Consider the following 17,693-nt stretch of genomic DNA (forward strand, 5'->3'; position numbering starts at 1 on the left):
TTTAATCGTTTGATGCCAACTTTATTTATTCTGCTTACTTGCTTCTGTTTGAAGGAGAAAAAACATCTTTTTTTCTTTTTAGCCAAAACATTTAAATGTTCTCAAATGAATAATACACTCCAGCACATATCCTATTACCCACATATTTTTTGTTATTCTCCCTAGTATTTTTTGCTCTCAAGTATAATACAGTATAGTTATAGTATAATGTAGTAAGTACTATACTGTACTGCTCATAAACCTGCCCAGGGTGAGTCAAAGGATTACACACAACTTATCAGGTCTTGGGCAGTATCCATAATAAATGTCTTTAATAATAAAATGTGCATTTGGTATCCTGTAAGCAAAGGGGCCGGTATTTCAAACCGTAATCTAAACCACAATCAGCATCATTAAAATCAAGATTAGTTAAAGGGATTATGTTCTAAACAGAATGCAGAGTAATAACTGAATATGATCACATAATTTAGCCTGCTGAAGTCAGGTTAATGTCTTTGTCACACCAGCAAAAAGGAAATGTCCCACAACATGGCTGAAGCCATGGATTCCAAAAATTATTCGTTAAAGATAACTGTTGTGGTACAGGGCTTATTGTTCTCTGATGTTCTTCTATTGCGTGTTTAATGCGATTAATTGCTTGCATATATTGTGGCTTCAAATGAAGTTGGAGTGGACTGGACTCAGAAGGATCTGTTGAGATGTCAAATAACAATGGAGGATTATGGTACGTTACACGATCTCCATTACAGGGACAAACCTTGAAATCATAGCAGCCTCCTGCGCCTTCTGGAGAAAATACTGGGGTAATAAAGTGAGCCTTCCAAACAGTACCACCTAGAAAAAAATACATATTAGAGAGATTAAAAAGGCAGTTTTTTTTCTAAATTCATATACACAGAAGTAGTGATGTGCGGGTTGCCCTGGGACCTGCGGGTTTACCCTAAAGTCAGGCAGGTTAGAGTTGAAATTTATGTGACCATTGCAGGTTTGGGCTAGGTGCAGGTTGGCTGGGTAAGTACACTCTTCAGAGCTCTTACCTTCCAGGGTACCTCTCACACTCTGAAACCTTTTCCCAGGGCTACTCACCATCCCCAATGGCTTTCACACATCCACTCTCTGAGGTGACTCTCACACTTGTGAACACTCTGGGCTATTCACTCATCCCTGCTGTCTGTCCCCTCCTGGGATATCAGCTCACCAGCTTCTGGCACACTTAAGGGGTATATTTATCATGCTGTGTAAAAAGTGGAGTAAAACATCACCGGTGATGTTGCTCATAGCAGCCAATCAGATGCGTTGCTTTGATTTTCTAACTGTTGAAATCTAATTGCTGCCCTGGGCAACATCACCAGTAATGCTTCACTCCACTTTTTACACAGCATGATAAATATACCCCTTAGGCTTCTCACCAAGCCTCAATGTTTTGGCACTCTAACACGTGGTCACAGCTCCCTCTGCTCCTTGCAGTGGCAGGCAGCACCCCCAGCCCCTCTGGGAGTTCCTCACACAGTCAGGCAACCTTCCTGCCCTGTGCCTTGCTCTGAGAGACCTTTCTCTGTGACTCCTGGCACTTCTCTGGGTAACTCCTTACTTGGTTACCGCTCAGGGCCGGAACTAGGGGTAGGCAGAAGAGGCACCTGCCTAGGGCGCAACGATTGGGGGGCACCAGGAAGGAGCCTCTCCTGCCTACCTCTAGTCTGCGCTCCCTTGTCATTGCCCCGCCGCTTGCCATTACGTGGTGGGGACAATGGCCCCCCCCCGCACGCTTGATGGAACTGCACATGCGTGCCAGAGCACATGTGAGGGGGGGAGGAGGTGCAGGGGCGAAGTGGCCAACCGGGTTGCCTAGAGTGCCCGGTCAGCTTGGACCGCCCCTGTTACCAGTTCCTAACACAGGCAGGCAGCCTTCCTGCTCTGTGCTCTGCTATACATTTTAATAGTAAATCTATCTATTTGATAGGCATAATGATTGTGGAGTACCATGGATATTAGCTTTTTTATTTTTGTATGCTTTTATGTTTTTTTTTTACATTGTTTTATTATTTTTTTAAATAATAATTTTTTGTACAGGTTCTTATATGGATTCTTTGTATTACATGTTGGGATTTACTAATTAATATTCTCTTATATGGATATTGGATGTTTTGATTGACATTTTTTGAGTTATGGACTTCTTCAATCAGAGTTGTGGAATTTCACCTATCAACACAATTGGGGGGTGAGTCCTTAGACTTAAATTGGTATCACGTTCTGTTTGTATTTTACACTTGAAAAAGGACTTGAGGGAGCCCGAAACATGTTGTGTTTGTAGTCAGAAATAAAGCCTTTTTAAGCAGGAATCCTGCGAGAGGTGATCTCCTCATTCGTGTACTGAATGCAACAATTTGATTGGTTGCCATTGGTTACTGCACAGTATTGATAAATTACCCCAAGTTTGTGTGTATGGGCACTCTGACACATCCAAAAAAAGACCAATGCAAAATTATATACAGAACAGCTATTTGTTTTATCAGCCTACAAAAGGTCAGATCACGCTTTAGGCTTTATGCTTCAGGAACTCAGAACTTCAGAAGTTGCACAGGTTTTCCATAGTTCATAAAGAAATGTAGAGATCTTCAAAGTAGGAATTCTCACAATACTTACTTTCTTTTTCATGCCACCGAACTGCATGTAAGTGCGACCCACAGTAGTGAAATAAGAACTCGTGCTCAGAATGCAATGCTTGTTTTTTCAGTAAAGGCATTAGGTTTCGACCATCGATTATCCTTTTAGAAAAAGAGAAAAGAATTCTGTGATCCATAACACATATATTAATAGAATACACCCATGCAGAAAAGCTGCTGCAGTGAAACTTTTTTGAAAAAAGAAAGGGTTTACATGCTTCGTGCTACACACAGCATCCCTCAGAAAAAATGCTTAACCCTTACTGAAAGAATTTTTTGGGGTGATGGGATATGTTCTAAATAAATAATGCCAAATATGTATCCAGAGCTGCTGCTTGAGTAGCAACAACAATATAATTCAGAGCCATAAATTTAAATTACAGGCAGTCTGTTATAATCTATTTAGGCTAATGCCAAATGGGGTTTATTCTCGACCTGTGGATAAATGCAGGCCAAGAATCTGCCCTTATGCTTAAAAATCTGATATTGCAATAGCAGTATTGGGTAGCTCAACTCTCTGTTAAACTTACCCAAACGTGTATCAGGTGCAAATACTGGAAGAACCTCACCTTGCATGGGGGTCAATATCCAGTAGCACACTAAAGTTGCAAGCCGTGAAAAAAAGTGTTTTATTTGCCCTTGGGCAAATAAAACATTTTTTTCACGGCTTGCAAGTTCAGTGTGCTAAAAATCTGATATTGGCATAAGCAGCCGTTCATAAGCTGACCCAAACTGGCAACGACAGAGAAAATTGAGAACAACAATGAAGCCAAGACATAATTATGAATTAGCCCTGTTGATTAATATCTTTACAGTATAATGCAAATTACATTTGGGATCTGTCTTTGTATTTAAATATACAAATGTTATAAAATGTGGCAATCCTGAGAAGCTGCCACTGTGGATAAGATAAACCTGAATTGTGGGGCTATGGTAAACAGTAAGTGGGTACTGAAGGGAGCAAGAGCTGCACCATTATATAAATTCTCCAAAAATTAATTTAGAGTGGTCCAAAGCAGTTTTGTAATTAACATTAATACTCTTTCACCTTCTTGTGGCATAGTTTAGTGGAGCAGATCATATATATATATATGTGTCCAGTCAATGTCAGTCAGTAGGAAAGGAGGGGACTGGTAAGACGTGAAAAAGAAAAAAGCGTTTAGTGGAGTAGATCATATATATATGTGTCCAGTCAATGTCAGTCAGTAGGAAAGGAGGGGACGGGTAAGAAGTGAAAAAGAAAGAATTGTGGTATTGTACAAACAAGTGTTTCTACTTAACCAGTACATTAACAAACCTTAGTGGGGTCATCTTGAGCCATTCATTCCAACCAGACATTCAAATTTGTCCTGGCAATTCCTGAACATATAGATAGCTTGTATGTGTACTACATTGTTATTGACATTTTGGCTAGAAATAGCAGGTGAAGAAGTAGCAGTCTGTCATGAGCCTTGAGTAGGACTATTACTTAATAAGGACTATTACTTAATAAGTTTACCCAGTAAACTTATTGTTGCAGGTGCTAAATAGGGAAACCCCAGTTGTGTCTATTTTAGTGGTTTCTAAGACAATAGCAGACTTCTGTTTGGAAGTAAGAGTATCAATCTACTGTCTATGCAACTTTTATGCACTTCTTTATTAAGTTAACCCTAGGGTTGCTAACACTCTGTTGAGCAAAAAGGCTGGTATTCATAGTCTAAAAATGCAAACATTGATTTTAATAGTGGTTATTGTATACCTGTCTCTTGGCAATTCTCCTCCTCCTAACTGAATTACAGTGGGAAAGATATCCATAAGACTTGTTGGTTCATCACATACTGTGTTGGGAGATATGACTCCAGGCCATCTGAATATGCCAGGTACTCTTATCCCACCTTCCCACCCAGCCACTGCCTTTCCACCTGTAGAAGGAAAAATAAGTCACATATGGATGCAAAATATCACCAGGAAGTACTTTCTCTCTTTATAATATTGATCTTGCCATGCAATCTACCTGGACTATGAAGATAGGAATGAGTATTGTGATGTGAGACTAAGATGGAGGTTTTTTGTTTAAAGAATAAGCTAGTTTGAATGACAAATTCTTCTGTAAATTTGCAGGTGTTTCAAGTCAATAACAGGCAGCAGGAGCAGTGTGTGGTTAAAGCTATGTGTGCCCACAGTACCTACACGTACAACTCTTTGACCTTTTTTGCATTATGAAGCACAAAGAGTTGCCTGCATTAACTGGGTGATACACATGCCTTGGCATACCCCTTCCATGCACAATATTCTTCATACACAAGGCAGAAGCATCAGGGATGCAAGACAGCCCTCTTCTAAGACAAGGCATTAAAGGAACATATAGAATAAACTAAAGAAAACCTCTATTATTGCAGGCAATTATGAATAATATATGTTGCTGGTTTCACTTTGGTATAAAAATTAATCCTATCTGTAAAAATGTCCCCTTCCCTATAGGTGCTCTCAGGTTCCTGTATGTATTTCAAATGAGGGGTGGGCTTGTCCTAACAGTCCCTGCCAGAAGTACAGTAGGAGGGGGATAGCCAATCACAGCCCTGTAGTCACACAAGCAAAGACAGGCTTCAGTTTCCTATCCCACAATGCAGTGTGCTGAGTGCTGCAGCCGGCCCCCCTGCACAGCCTGGGAAAGGAGGCACCAGGAAGTTTTATGCAAATTTTCAATAAATAAGCCCAAAACACTACTTTTTAAAGCATATTCCTTCTTTATTTAGATCAGTACAATACTCTTTCAAAATTCTCTTTATTTAAGTTTTACAAACAAGTTATAAGAGCATTTATACGTACTGTACACGCTCCTGTGGCATAGTTTAGTGGAGTAGATCATATATACAGTATATATGTGTCCAGTCAATGTCAGTCAGTAGGAAAGGAGGGGCCGGGTAAGAAGTGAAAAAAAAAATTGTGGTATTGTACAAACAAGTGTTTCTACTTAACCAGTACATTAACAAACCTTAGTGGGGTCATCTAGAGCCATTCATTCCAACCAGACATTCAAATTTGTCCTGGCAATTCCTGAACATGTAGACAGCTTGTATGTGTACTACATTGTTATTGACAAGATGCTGGCAATCTTTAATTAAAGGGACATGAAAGTCTTTCCAATGAAGTATGACACATTTTTTGGCTAGAAATAGCAGGTGAAGAAGTAGCAGTCATGAGTCTTGAGTAGGACTATTACTTAATAAGTTTACCCAGTAAACTTATTGTTGCAGGTGCTAAATAGGGAAACCCCAGTTGTGAGTGTAGGAAGTTCCATTAATGCTCTATTTAGTGGTTTCTAAGACAATAGCAGACTTCTGTTTGGAAGTAAGAGTATCAATCTACTGTCTATGCAACTTTTATGCACTTCTTTTCTTATGTTCACCCAACATGCAATGAGTTAATCTACTTACCCGTATAAGGTATCAAGGCTCAATCAATCACTTTCACAAGATAGAGACTTAAATGTAGTGTATGTGCTTTTACTAAAATATTACACCATATTATCTATTTTTTGTAGCTTGGCTAGTAGTATACTGCATTGTTTGGATTCTGAACAGAGGGGACAAAGAGAGGGAGCTGCAGTCATCAGAAATCAAATTCAAAGTGAAGATCACAATAAAATGAATTCATTTCTATTTAACACTGGAAAAATTAGTATAAGCCGGTATTTTCTCACCTTTGTAAATTCCATTCCATCCACCCAGCTGGATATTGCCATCAGCAGCCTCTAAATGTCCTCCATGGTCTGAGGTAAAATATATGAACGTATTGTTTTTCAGTCCTGCTGTATCAATAGCATCAACCACTGAACCTGAAATTAAAGGGATTTTTATTTGTTTGTCACAAGTTAAAAGCACCATTATTTTCACTGTGAAAGGTCAACAATCAAAAGCTTCTATAGCTTCAAAAAAAAAAAAAAAACAGTAAGAGCAGTCTTCTCTGAGACTGTTGGGTATAGTATTTAATGTCTTACTCATATAAATGTTATTCAAAGTAGTTATGTCTTTTTTTATATAACATAGTTTGTAAAAGATCATTTACATTTGTATTGTATGGATGTCACTTACCTACCAAATAGTCCATTTCTTCTATACTGTCCCCATAGGTTCCATGATTGCTCCTTCCAGTAAATTTCTTTGTGGTAATGAGTGGTATGTGAGCATGTAAAAATGAAACAAATAACAGAAAAGGAACATTCTTGTTTCTGGAAAAGATAGGTAAAGAATAATGACAGAATAATCAACATTTTGAAATAATAATAATAAGCACAGACTTAGATAGGTATGCAAGCTTACACAGAGTTTCTCAATTAAAGTCATATACACACACATATTATATATATATATATATGGTGGAATGGACCATTAAATAATGGTGGGATGAACCATTAAATACATTTCTGATAGGGCCAGTATAATCATATTTACTACTGAATTGTTATACATACAAAGGGGACAGGGATACTGGTATTACCCATTACAGGCCAAAGTTCAGGTTAAAGTTCATGCCATACTATGCCATACTATGGCCGGCCTAGGTGCAGGATATGCAACCAGGCCCCCCTCCAGACACACAGTGGCGCACATGAGTAAAGAAAAACCTCTTACTTTAATCACCTCTTCAGTTCTTAATCACTGAAGGGTGATTAAAATCCTGCAAATGGCATTAGAAAACAGAGAGTACCACATGCAAAAAGCTATTTATAAAGGGAATATAATACCAATAGAAGGCTGCAGGAGGCGATATGGGCAGTTGGGCCCATTTATTTAGTATTTAGGGGCAGGTTTTGCAATTTACAGATAGGAGTATTATTGTACTTTGAAGAGCAGATGGGTCAGGTCTGTGCTCAGCCACCTAAAAAAGGAGCACAGGTTGGAGCTGAGCTTAGTGTGAGGGTCTTTACTGGGGCTTAAAGGGGTTGTTCACCTTGAAATTAACTTTTAGTATGATGCGGAGAGTGCTATTCTAAAACAATGTGCAGTTGGTTTTCATTTTTTGTTATTTGTGTTTTTGAAATTATATAGATTTACATTAATGAATTATATTAACAAGGACATTTTACCCTTACAGAGAAATCAGATGTAAGCAATTCATTCAAAAACAATAAAAAATGAGAACCAGTTGAAAGTTTCTAAGAACTGGCCATTTTATAACATACTAAAAGTTAACCTAAAGGTAAACCACCCCTTTAAACTCTAGGAATTTGTTGGATACCAAAGTACGGTACGATGGGTTCAGTTTGCGCCACGTGGCAAATCTTTGATTAACACCTGAGTTTCTATAAATATATACAGTACCTTTCAATGAATCCATGTGCTTCTTTCAGTATTTGAGAAGTGCTTCTTTCAATATTCATCGGTTGTTCAGTAATTTCATGGTTTCTCATGATCATGCAATTCCAGTGATGAGCATAGTGATACAATGTGTACCAAGTGATGAAAAACAATAGGTCAAATACTGCACAAGAGACTAGGAATTTCCCATTAATTGCAAGGATTTTGCTATATTTCAAAGCAGTTAATGTAAGTACACCAAACCCGATAATTTGAGTCACAAAAGAAAGCTGCTGTTTGGGTGAATTAGGAGACTCAGGAATAGAGCCTGGCTTGCACCCACTGTAAAGAGAAAATGGCATGCCATAAAAGTAATTGAAACCATGGCTATTGGGATGGTGACAGAAGTCATCACGTGATGCACAGTTCAAACCCAGGTGCCATTTTCCTGAAGAACACAAATATAAAGATATTTTAGTGTCAGAGCAAACAGTTTTGTAATTAAAGTGTCCATATTAACATAGCACTTACCTATAAGCCCAGTGGAGTAGCCTTGCTGTTGTAGTATTGTGGCAAAGGTAGTCTCGTTAGAAGGCAGCCCGGCAGATACTGCTGCTGATACAATGACTCGAAATCCATTGCTAAAATCCATACCTAATATATAATATAGCCATTTTCACTAATAAGTAAAATGGATTGTGCATTAGTTAGTATAGATACTATGGGGCCGATTTACTAAAGTGCAATAAAATGTGCGCTATTTATAGCGTGCGGTAAAAATTTGATCGCGTCTTAATTTTTGTGACTTTTCACACAATTCACTATAAGCATACTTGCGCTATTTTACGTGCGATATTGCATGCGTTATTTAACTCGCGATGACTATTTTCAAGCGGTATTTGCCGGTACATGCGCTAAATAACGCACGCGAATAGTCGCCGCATATGAATAGTAGCTTAGAAATAGTGTATATAAATTGTCGCTGCATATAAATGGTAGCATATAAATAGTAGATGCTTATAAATAGTAGCCACTAGTGATGAGCAAATGTGTTCTGGTTATCTTTAGTGAAAAGTTAGCAAATCTTTCAAAAGATCCACGAAACGGCAAAAATGTTGTGTGGGCAAAAAAATTGTTTCCCGCGCTATTATTTTTTGACGCTTTTGTAAATTTTTGGACGTGCGGGGAATTTTTGCGTGGCGAATTTTTTCATGCATTTTGCCATTGGCAGATTGTTTTGCGAAACGCATGAAAAAATTAGCCGCGGAAAAATTCGCCGCACGTCCAAAAATTTGCTGCGAATCCATGCCTGGCGAAACATTTCACTTGTAGCTGCATATAAATAGTCGTGTGAATGAACGCACACCATGTTAGCCATACACGCCAATACTTGCGGAAAATTACTGTATTAAAAATGACCATTTCCCTGCAAACTGGCGGCTGCGTCACTCTAGGGGAAACACATACTTGCCAAAAGCTCATTTACTGTACTTTTCTATAATTTATCGCCTGCCTGTAGTAGGTGTTAATTTTCACATAGACCAATGCGATATTTAGCGCGCCTAAGTGATTGTGAATCATGCGATTGTATTGTTTTCAGCGCGGAAATTAACACATTCGTTAAAACTAGCGCATGCGGTCGTGCGAAAAAAAACACATGCGATATGGCGACTTAACGCACGCGATAATACTATGATGAATCACGCGCTAATTATCGCGTCTATTTTAACGAAAAAAAAAAAAAGCGATAAATTTTATTGCGCTTTAGTGAATCAGGCCCAATTTCTTTTAGAGCAACAGGTCTTACCACAACATCTTAGTCTTTATGTATATGTACAGGAGTTATGGGGAACCATGCCAAGTCAAGTTGTGCCCCTTGAGGTGACATTGAGGGATGTGTGCTGTCACTATCCACGGGATATAAAAATATTCTGCACGGCCACCACTCTCTCAGCAGCCTGCACTCTGAGCTTCAGAAGTGCTGGAAGGGAGTATGGAAGACAGAAGAGGTCCATGCCCAGCACCCCCCCCCCCCCCATGGTTGCACCCTAGGCACATGCCTCTTCTGCCTATCCCTAGTACCATCCCTGAGAGGGATCTATTAACTGCAATGTTTGTGGTTTTTGCATAATTTAGGGCTCTAAATACTGGAAAAATTATAAAAGCTGATTCTAAAAGCCTGCTGTCTCCAAAGTGTGCCAATACAAAATAAATATAGCTTTATGGAGATTCTATACTTCTATACTTATATATATATATATATATTAAAAACTCACTTTAACATGAAAGGTTCTATTTTTGTTGATCAGTATAAAAAAAAAACATTAAATACACTGATTCCATAATAAAATATCATACCTTTTATGACCATACAAAGGAACTGAAGTGACTTCTATTATCAGAAGGTACATATTTATTATAATACATAAGTTTTAGTGAGTCATGTTTCATGTAAGCACAGTTACAGTAAATATATACATATACATACACATATATATATTTTTATATTAATATACAGTATACATAAAATCTATTTGACACAGTCTGGTTTTATGCTATCTTCAGTTTTATGCTAACATTATTTTGTGCTATGTCCTGCTGATTCTGACAGTTGTTGTGACACTGACTTTTATTTAGATTTATATTTTTTAAAAACTTTGAAGCAACAATGGAGATTTTAAATTGGGCAGTTCAATACTGGCAGTGTTTTGGATTTTTACAGCTAAATAAAAGTGTAGCTAATTTGTCACTTGCACACCTATCTGCCTGAAACACTTAAAAAAAGGGCAGAAAACCTGGAAAAGGGCTTTAATGATATTTTAGCACTTTTTGCAAGCTTCATATTTGTTCCAGTCATTAAGCTGGTCACACATTGAAAGATCTGCTTGCTTGGCAAAGTCACCAAATGAGTGGATCTTTCCCCCATATACCCACCTTAATGTGCAATGGCACAAAAACAACAGAGGAAGCAGACCTGCTTTCTCTATCATTCCTCTGTGCATCCTCTGCCATAGCTTGTAAATCCCCACTCTCCGTCATCTCTTTGATAGGAGCGCGGGAGGCTAGTAGGAATCTATATGCAACGTAGGGACGCGAGGCTGGGGAAGCAACAGAGCAGGTGGGGAAATGGGGGTGGGGCTGCTCTGCATTGGGCGTCCAAAGAATTTTTAGTAGTGGGTTTCCAGCACAGAGTAGTTATACCGCTGTTAATGCGGGTAATATCAGGTCACATAGATGCAATACAGGCAGTCAGGACAAGTACCATGTCAATGCACCAATGCATTCATCATTCAAACAAGATTTTTACACCTGTCTTATTCATATCAGGCTAATTTTTGCCCTGATATTGGTTGGGTAGACCATCTGTAGGCCTTATACGTGCGCTGATTAAGTGCCAACAGCTTTTATCGGCCCGTGTATAGCCACCTTTAGTATGCTGAACTATCTTTTTTTTCACAGGATATGCTATTTTGTTGATGCTTGTGCATTGGATTTCAGGGGTTTTTTTTGGACAATTTGGTATTTTGCCAAATCCAAAAATTATGGATTTGTTGCATCCAGTATCTTCAGTCCATATTTCACAGTCTCCAATGTTATTTTGGTGTTTTGTGTAAACTTTATATAAATAGTATATAAAAACTGTTTGCAGTGCTCTGTCTTTTATACTGCTCCCCTTTATAGCACCAAGCTTGTTTCCTGCCATGAAAATTTCCTTGACAAACATGAATTAAAATATTTCAGTTGCATTTCATGCCACCTTCTCTGTCAGGCCTGGATTCTTATGAATAACACAAAGGCTGCAGAAAGAAGGGTTGCAGAGCACTGATGGGCTGCATGTTGCCTCACCTGGAATAATATGCTTATGCAATTGTGTAAACCTTTAGCATCAATGGCTGCTTTTCATGGTAAAGGAACTCATCCTGTTATTTAATTTTATATAGATTAGATATTGCAGTCTAACTTATAACATGTAATTGGCTGTGTATTTCTTACACAGCATATTCAAGGGCTAGATTAAATTAAATTGATAATGTCATACAGTGAAGTCTTAAAGCCTCCGAGCAGACTGGGGGCTATAAAAATCCATATAGGGTGCACTTTACATATTCCCCACCTGATCTTATTGGGTATCGCCCAGTCATGAATGCAGCTCGGCTTGGCGTACAGAGTGGTGCAGCTGATATGTGCTGGGTCAGTTTCAGGCCTTCCTTTGCAAGTCTATCAATATTAGGTGTCCTTTGAAACAAAAAAGCAGTTCATATTAAATATTGAAAGGCATTTCATTAATTCATTGGCGGATTTATTCCTTTAAATGCTTCCTGTGCCGCATGTTACTAGTAAACAAGCAGGGTGGCATAGATCAAAGGGTAAATGGGAAAAGGAAATTGATAATGAGAAATTTCACTTTGTATCTTTTCTGTACCATTTCTATACATTTTACATATCCTTTCTTGAAACTGTTTATGATTCATGTAAAAGATCTGTTCCAAGTAAGTTAAGTTACACACAATGCCACAGAGTACATTAGCCATGAGTTGGCCATCCTGTTTTAACAGGGATTGAGAGTTATACTATATCAGCATGTTCTCTAGTGCTGGCCTAGGGACTGCTCATTTAACACAGAATAGAAGTTATGGGGGAGTGAAGTGATATAGTATAGGAAGATGTGTGTACATGTAGTCAGAGTGAAGGAAAGAGGATGCCACAACTTAAAGGGATTGTTTACCTTTAAATTTAAGTTTAAAACTTTTAGCATGGCACAGTAGTTTCTGTGGTTTCAATTATTTAGCGTTTTTTCAGCAGTTTTCCAGTTCAGAGAACATGGCAGTTATGTGGTTGTTAGGGTCTTGTTTACCATAGCAACTAGACAGTGGTTTGAATGAGATACTGTAACATAAACAGGAGAGGAACTAAAAAATAAAAAGTATTTAAAACTAACAATTTAAATAAAATTCCAATCTAACAGAGTAATAGTTGTTATGGATCAGTGACCCCCATTTGAAAGCTGGAACAATTAGAATGTTAGAATGTTGAGACACTCACTTATGACGGGTAAGTTCTGTATAAAGGGACACATAAAATCCCCCAGTGTCCCCTGTAAAGACAACCCAAGGCAGGTGAGGTAGGAGATAAAATAATATAAATATACTATATATGCAAAGGATAACATAGAATATAAAAGCCTAATATTCCATCTTAAAATCACAAGGCCTGACATGATAGTTCTGACTAGTTAAGACCCCACATGCACTTTGTTATTTGCACAGCTGGAACCACAGAGCACACAGAAAGTTGTAAAAGGGGTGTCATATACTTTTGAGATAAGGTATGTCATCCTTGAAGCTGTTAGTGACACATTTCAGTTGCTGTTCTGTGTTGCTGAAAGCTTCCACAAGACTCTGTGTTTGATTATTAAATAAATAATTTGATATACTGAGAACCTTGTCTCAGGTTCTTGTTGTGTAATAAGGTTCTGGTTGGTTAAAATTACCAACAAGAAGAAGAAGGCAAATAATGCACAATCTAATGAAGACTAATTGCAAAGTTGCTAGGAATAAGACATTCTATAACATACTTAAGGTTTACTTAAAGGTGAATAACCCCTTTAAGCATAACAAATAAAGTGTAACCCACTGTAGCGTTTAAGCATGGAGTGTGTTGCCTAGATTTCCATTATAACAAGTGCTGAAGAACCACTGGTCAGTCATCCCTCATTCAGACAAATATTACTTCTTACCTTATAGTATCATTGCCATAACAGCCAATATCCCCAATGCCAGTATCATCAGCCATGAGCAGCACAATGTTGGGCTTGGAATCAAAAGCCTGAGTGACTGGAGTTACTATTTGGCACAAGATAATGGCAAGGATCCTGAAAAACATAACCGCATAAATGTTGTCTGTCAACAGTAAATTAAGGCTGTGCATACAAATGTTTTCGCTTCATAGAAAAAGGAGCCCCTGGGAGGTAACCCCAATCCAATCAGTTTAACCATTAGAGTTTATTACTCCAACTGCAGGTAGTCCAATGAAAGCACAAATGTGATTGGTTGCCATGGGTTATTGATCTGCTTTTGGTTGGTTTCTATGGGTTACCGCCCAAGTTTAAATAACCGAACTTGCTTCATGTCAACAGCACTGTTTCTTTAAAAAAGTATACTTACTGCTATTTTTACAAATAAAATGTAGATTTTGCTACATTAACTAATTAAAAAAACACCTCACATCTTTGCCTTCTTTTACTGATTTTTAGCTTGAATTTTTTATATAGATAATATATCATGAAAATAACTCACGCAGTATAGAGTAATTAAAAATAAAATTACCTAAAATTCTAATCACTCGCATGATAGCTCAAGAAACCTCCAAGCAACTTACAATATTTTGATATACAGTATTTTTATGACCTTTTGGATTTGTATCATTAAAACTTGTCAGACATAAGGGGATAAAAGTAATAAACAGTTATGAGCACATTTTTTTCCAGGCATGGATTCGCTGCGAAATTCCATATTTTGGCATTGGCGCAATTTTTAGCGAAACTGCCGCAAACATTTGCTGCAACAAAAATTTAGTGAAATGTGGCTTTCACGTAAAAAAAAAGTTGCAGTCGTTCCTAAGTTGGGGCCATGTCCAAAAAAATTACACACATCAAAAAAGTTTTTACATTTTGCGCATTTTTTCTGCAGTTTTGTGAATTTTTGGTGAAGCGAAATGGGACAGATTTGCTCATCACTAGTAATAAAGTAAAAAAGAAATGGGACAAATTGCGATAAATAAGGACAAAAATCATCATTTTGCAGTGTAATATTCTTCATTATTAGTTACATTATAAATGTATGCATTTTAAAGGAGGAAAATACTCTTTGGATGCAAAAATAACTTCTCCATTAAGAAATGTTATCTCATACAAACTTAAAATCTGCTAAACTAAAAATCTTTCTACCACTGTCAGAGGGGGGGGGGGGGTCTCTGAATACTTGCTGGGTTCACAAAAGTCTATATTAAATTTGCACAAATTGATCGTTTTTTGCATCATGGATATAGATATTTATTACATTTCACTTACCGATCGATTGAAAACAATGGCATCCTTAATTCTGAAATGAAATAAAGATGTTATAAATATACAGATTAATGCTTGTAGTAATCCAAAAAACTGGTAGACACATAATCCTATAAAAACCTGCCCAACACTGGGTACTTATCGACAAACAGTGCCTCAGCCCTTCAGTGATTAGCCCAGTCCCCCTAAGCCTGACAACATTTCTCCAACTGATCTGCTTAAAGCTATGCTGATTACCAGGACAGGTCAATAACTAGAGGCAGGGGGCACCTTTGTAAGGGGCGGTTGCTGCTGGGCAGGTTTTTATTGGTATATAGTGACATTTTTCTGGCCTTTGAACCTGTTACTAAATATACTACTTAACAATTATAGTGTTGAAATCTGGCGACATTTTTGCCTTTATAAAAATTACATTGCAAGGTTACAAGTAATAGGCAAACAGCAAGGTTTTTTTTATTTAAAGTTGAAAGGAATGAATATGCTTCAAAATTAACAAAATTATTTAGTATTCCTATTTGCATCAGGCATGTTTTCCATTCTCTTATGCAATATGTTTTATTTCTATAAAAGCTAAAAACCCCAAAAGAACATTTGTCTAGTTAATTTGTATCAAGGTATTTCTTTTCTTTTTAATTATTATCAGGATTTTGAAATGTATTCCATTTATGACAGGCAGCCAAGGGTGAGAGGCAAATGGAGCACTGAGAAGCACAAGGAAAATGTATAAGTGACTTTGGTATTCCTTATTGGGGTGGAACTAGTTTAGGAGAGAAAGGGGGGAATTCACAAATTCCAAGCCCTTTTTTGGAGTAAAAGTGGTGGAAAAACCGGCGGACAGAGAAATCAGCCTAAATTCCCACTCAACTGCCATTTTTCCGTTCTTGGTGAAAGAAAGAAAGTTTACAGACACTTTTGTGAACTTGTCGTTAAAACAACATTTATACGTCATTTTAACAAAATGTTTTCTCGATATTTTCTAAATGGAGTAAAGCTCAGTGTAACTCTGTCAGATCAATTCCAAGCTCTTCTGTTTTGTTTTATTTCACTCAGTCTCCATTCATACCTCTGGTAGGGATTATTAACATATTAATGGGGATTCATTGTTGGGGGACAAGTTTCTGTCTAACCCTAGAATAGGTGCAAAAAGCCTCATTAACATGTTATAAACAAGTAAAACACTGATTAAAAAAAAAGTTTACTTTAATCTTATATATAAAAAGTTTTTACCTCACATTTGCATTGTTATGCCAGTTTTAGCTTAATGAATGAGGTAATAACATTCTGAGTGAATATATTGTATACATTTTTATTTAAAGGAAAAGTAAAGCCTCCCAGGCAAATCTTTAGTTTTAGCAGCAGTGCCCCCTCTTTTATCACTTCACTGACATTTGCCCCAACTTATTTGTGCCCCCATAGCATGTCTTGAACTACAGAGCTGCTTGACGCATTGCCCCCCACCTTTAACTGTGCCCCTTCTGTTTCCAGTAGCCATATTGGTGATCAGCAAACAGCACATACACACTGGTACCCAAACTGGGATAATGGGGTTCAAGGTTGAACTGGCCCAACAGGGCATTGGATAAAAACCCAGCCCTAGTCCTGTTGGACCTCTTTTCACTGGGCATGTAGGTGTTTGGGTCGGATTGCTGCTGACCAGTAATGAGTAGGGGCTAGAGAAGAAGGTATTTAGACCCTATAAATCTTGTTGCAGAAGTGGAATTACATAGAAATATGGAAAACATTAGAAAGGCCAGCTTGTCCTGAAAAAAAATGATGTATAGTTTCCCTGGGCAAACTAAAATTACCCCTCAGGAAATACTCCCTAAATGAAATGACAAATGGCAAATGAAATATAAAATCCTGCTGGTAAAATCCTTATTCCAAGGCTCATGTAGCTGTGGGACTGGGTTTGATGGCACCAACAGATTTACCAAGAGCTAAAGGCAAATTCATAAAAAAAAATGATGGTAAAACAACAAAATCTGAAAACTGTTTAAAAGACAAATTCACATAAGTGGAGATAAAAGTTTGTGAATACAGTGGAAAATCTCCACTTTTATTTTGTCTCAATATCACCACTTTTGTGAATTCCCCCAAAGAGTTAAATACAATCTAGAGGCATGTTGTCATATTTCCCCCTTGCATTCTACCTGCATTAGTGCATTTTAGCTATCAACTGTGATAGTAATGCCCCCACTGTCACTTTTGGTCAGCTTGCCCTACTTAGCTAAACTGCACCTTGACTGAAATTAACCTTTTTGCTTCCATAATCACTAAGCAAGTGCTTACTTTGCTAGTAATTTAGGTAAGATACCAACTATAATGGTCAAAATGGTGGTGATACAGGTTATTACTTCACAAGATATAAAGAACTAAAGAGCAGAAGCACTTTTTTGCCACAGGTGCTGGAGAGGAGGTGGGCTGTGAAGCAATAACACTTAAGCTTGCATTAGGGTTTCTGTATGTGGAATATAGTACAGCAGCTTTATATACCGTAATTCAAATTATTTCCCCTTACCTCACACGCTGCTTTTACTTCCAGGTCCTCACTTTCGTGTCCTCACCATTCAGGCCACTTCTGAATAAATAACTGTGCTGAGTTGTTCCTGGCAGTGCAGGGAAGATAAAGTTAAATCTTAATTTGAAAAGGCTCATTGAGTAATGAAAAACACATCACTGATGTTC

The 17,693-nt window shown here is 37.7% G+C and overlaps 1 protein-coding gene across 1 annotated transcript; it reads right to left on the reverse strand.

The window, feature by feature from the left end:
• arsd (arylsulfatase D) lies at positions 1-12,192 on the reverse strand (the record flags this gene model as incomplete). Its single annotated transcript, NM_001015952.2, is given in 8 exon segments — positions 1-834; positions 2,644-2,765; positions 4,402-4,564; positions 6,346-6,480; positions 6,737-6,873; positions 7,967-8,390; positions 8,474-8,596; positions 12,057-12,192. Coding segments are annotated over 8 exon segments (1,500 nt in total). The 3' UTR covers positions 1-466.
• Between the last annotated feature and the right edge of the window lie 5,501 nt (positions 12,193-17,693).

This window comes from Xenopus tropicalis, chromosome 2 (genome assembly GCF_000004195.4).
Source record: "Xenopus tropicalis strain Nigerian chromosome 2, UCB_Xtro_10.0, whole genome shotgun sequence".
Classification (NCBI taxonomy): Eukaryota; Metazoa; Chordata; class Amphibia; order Anura; family Pipidae; genus Xenopus; species Xenopus tropicalis.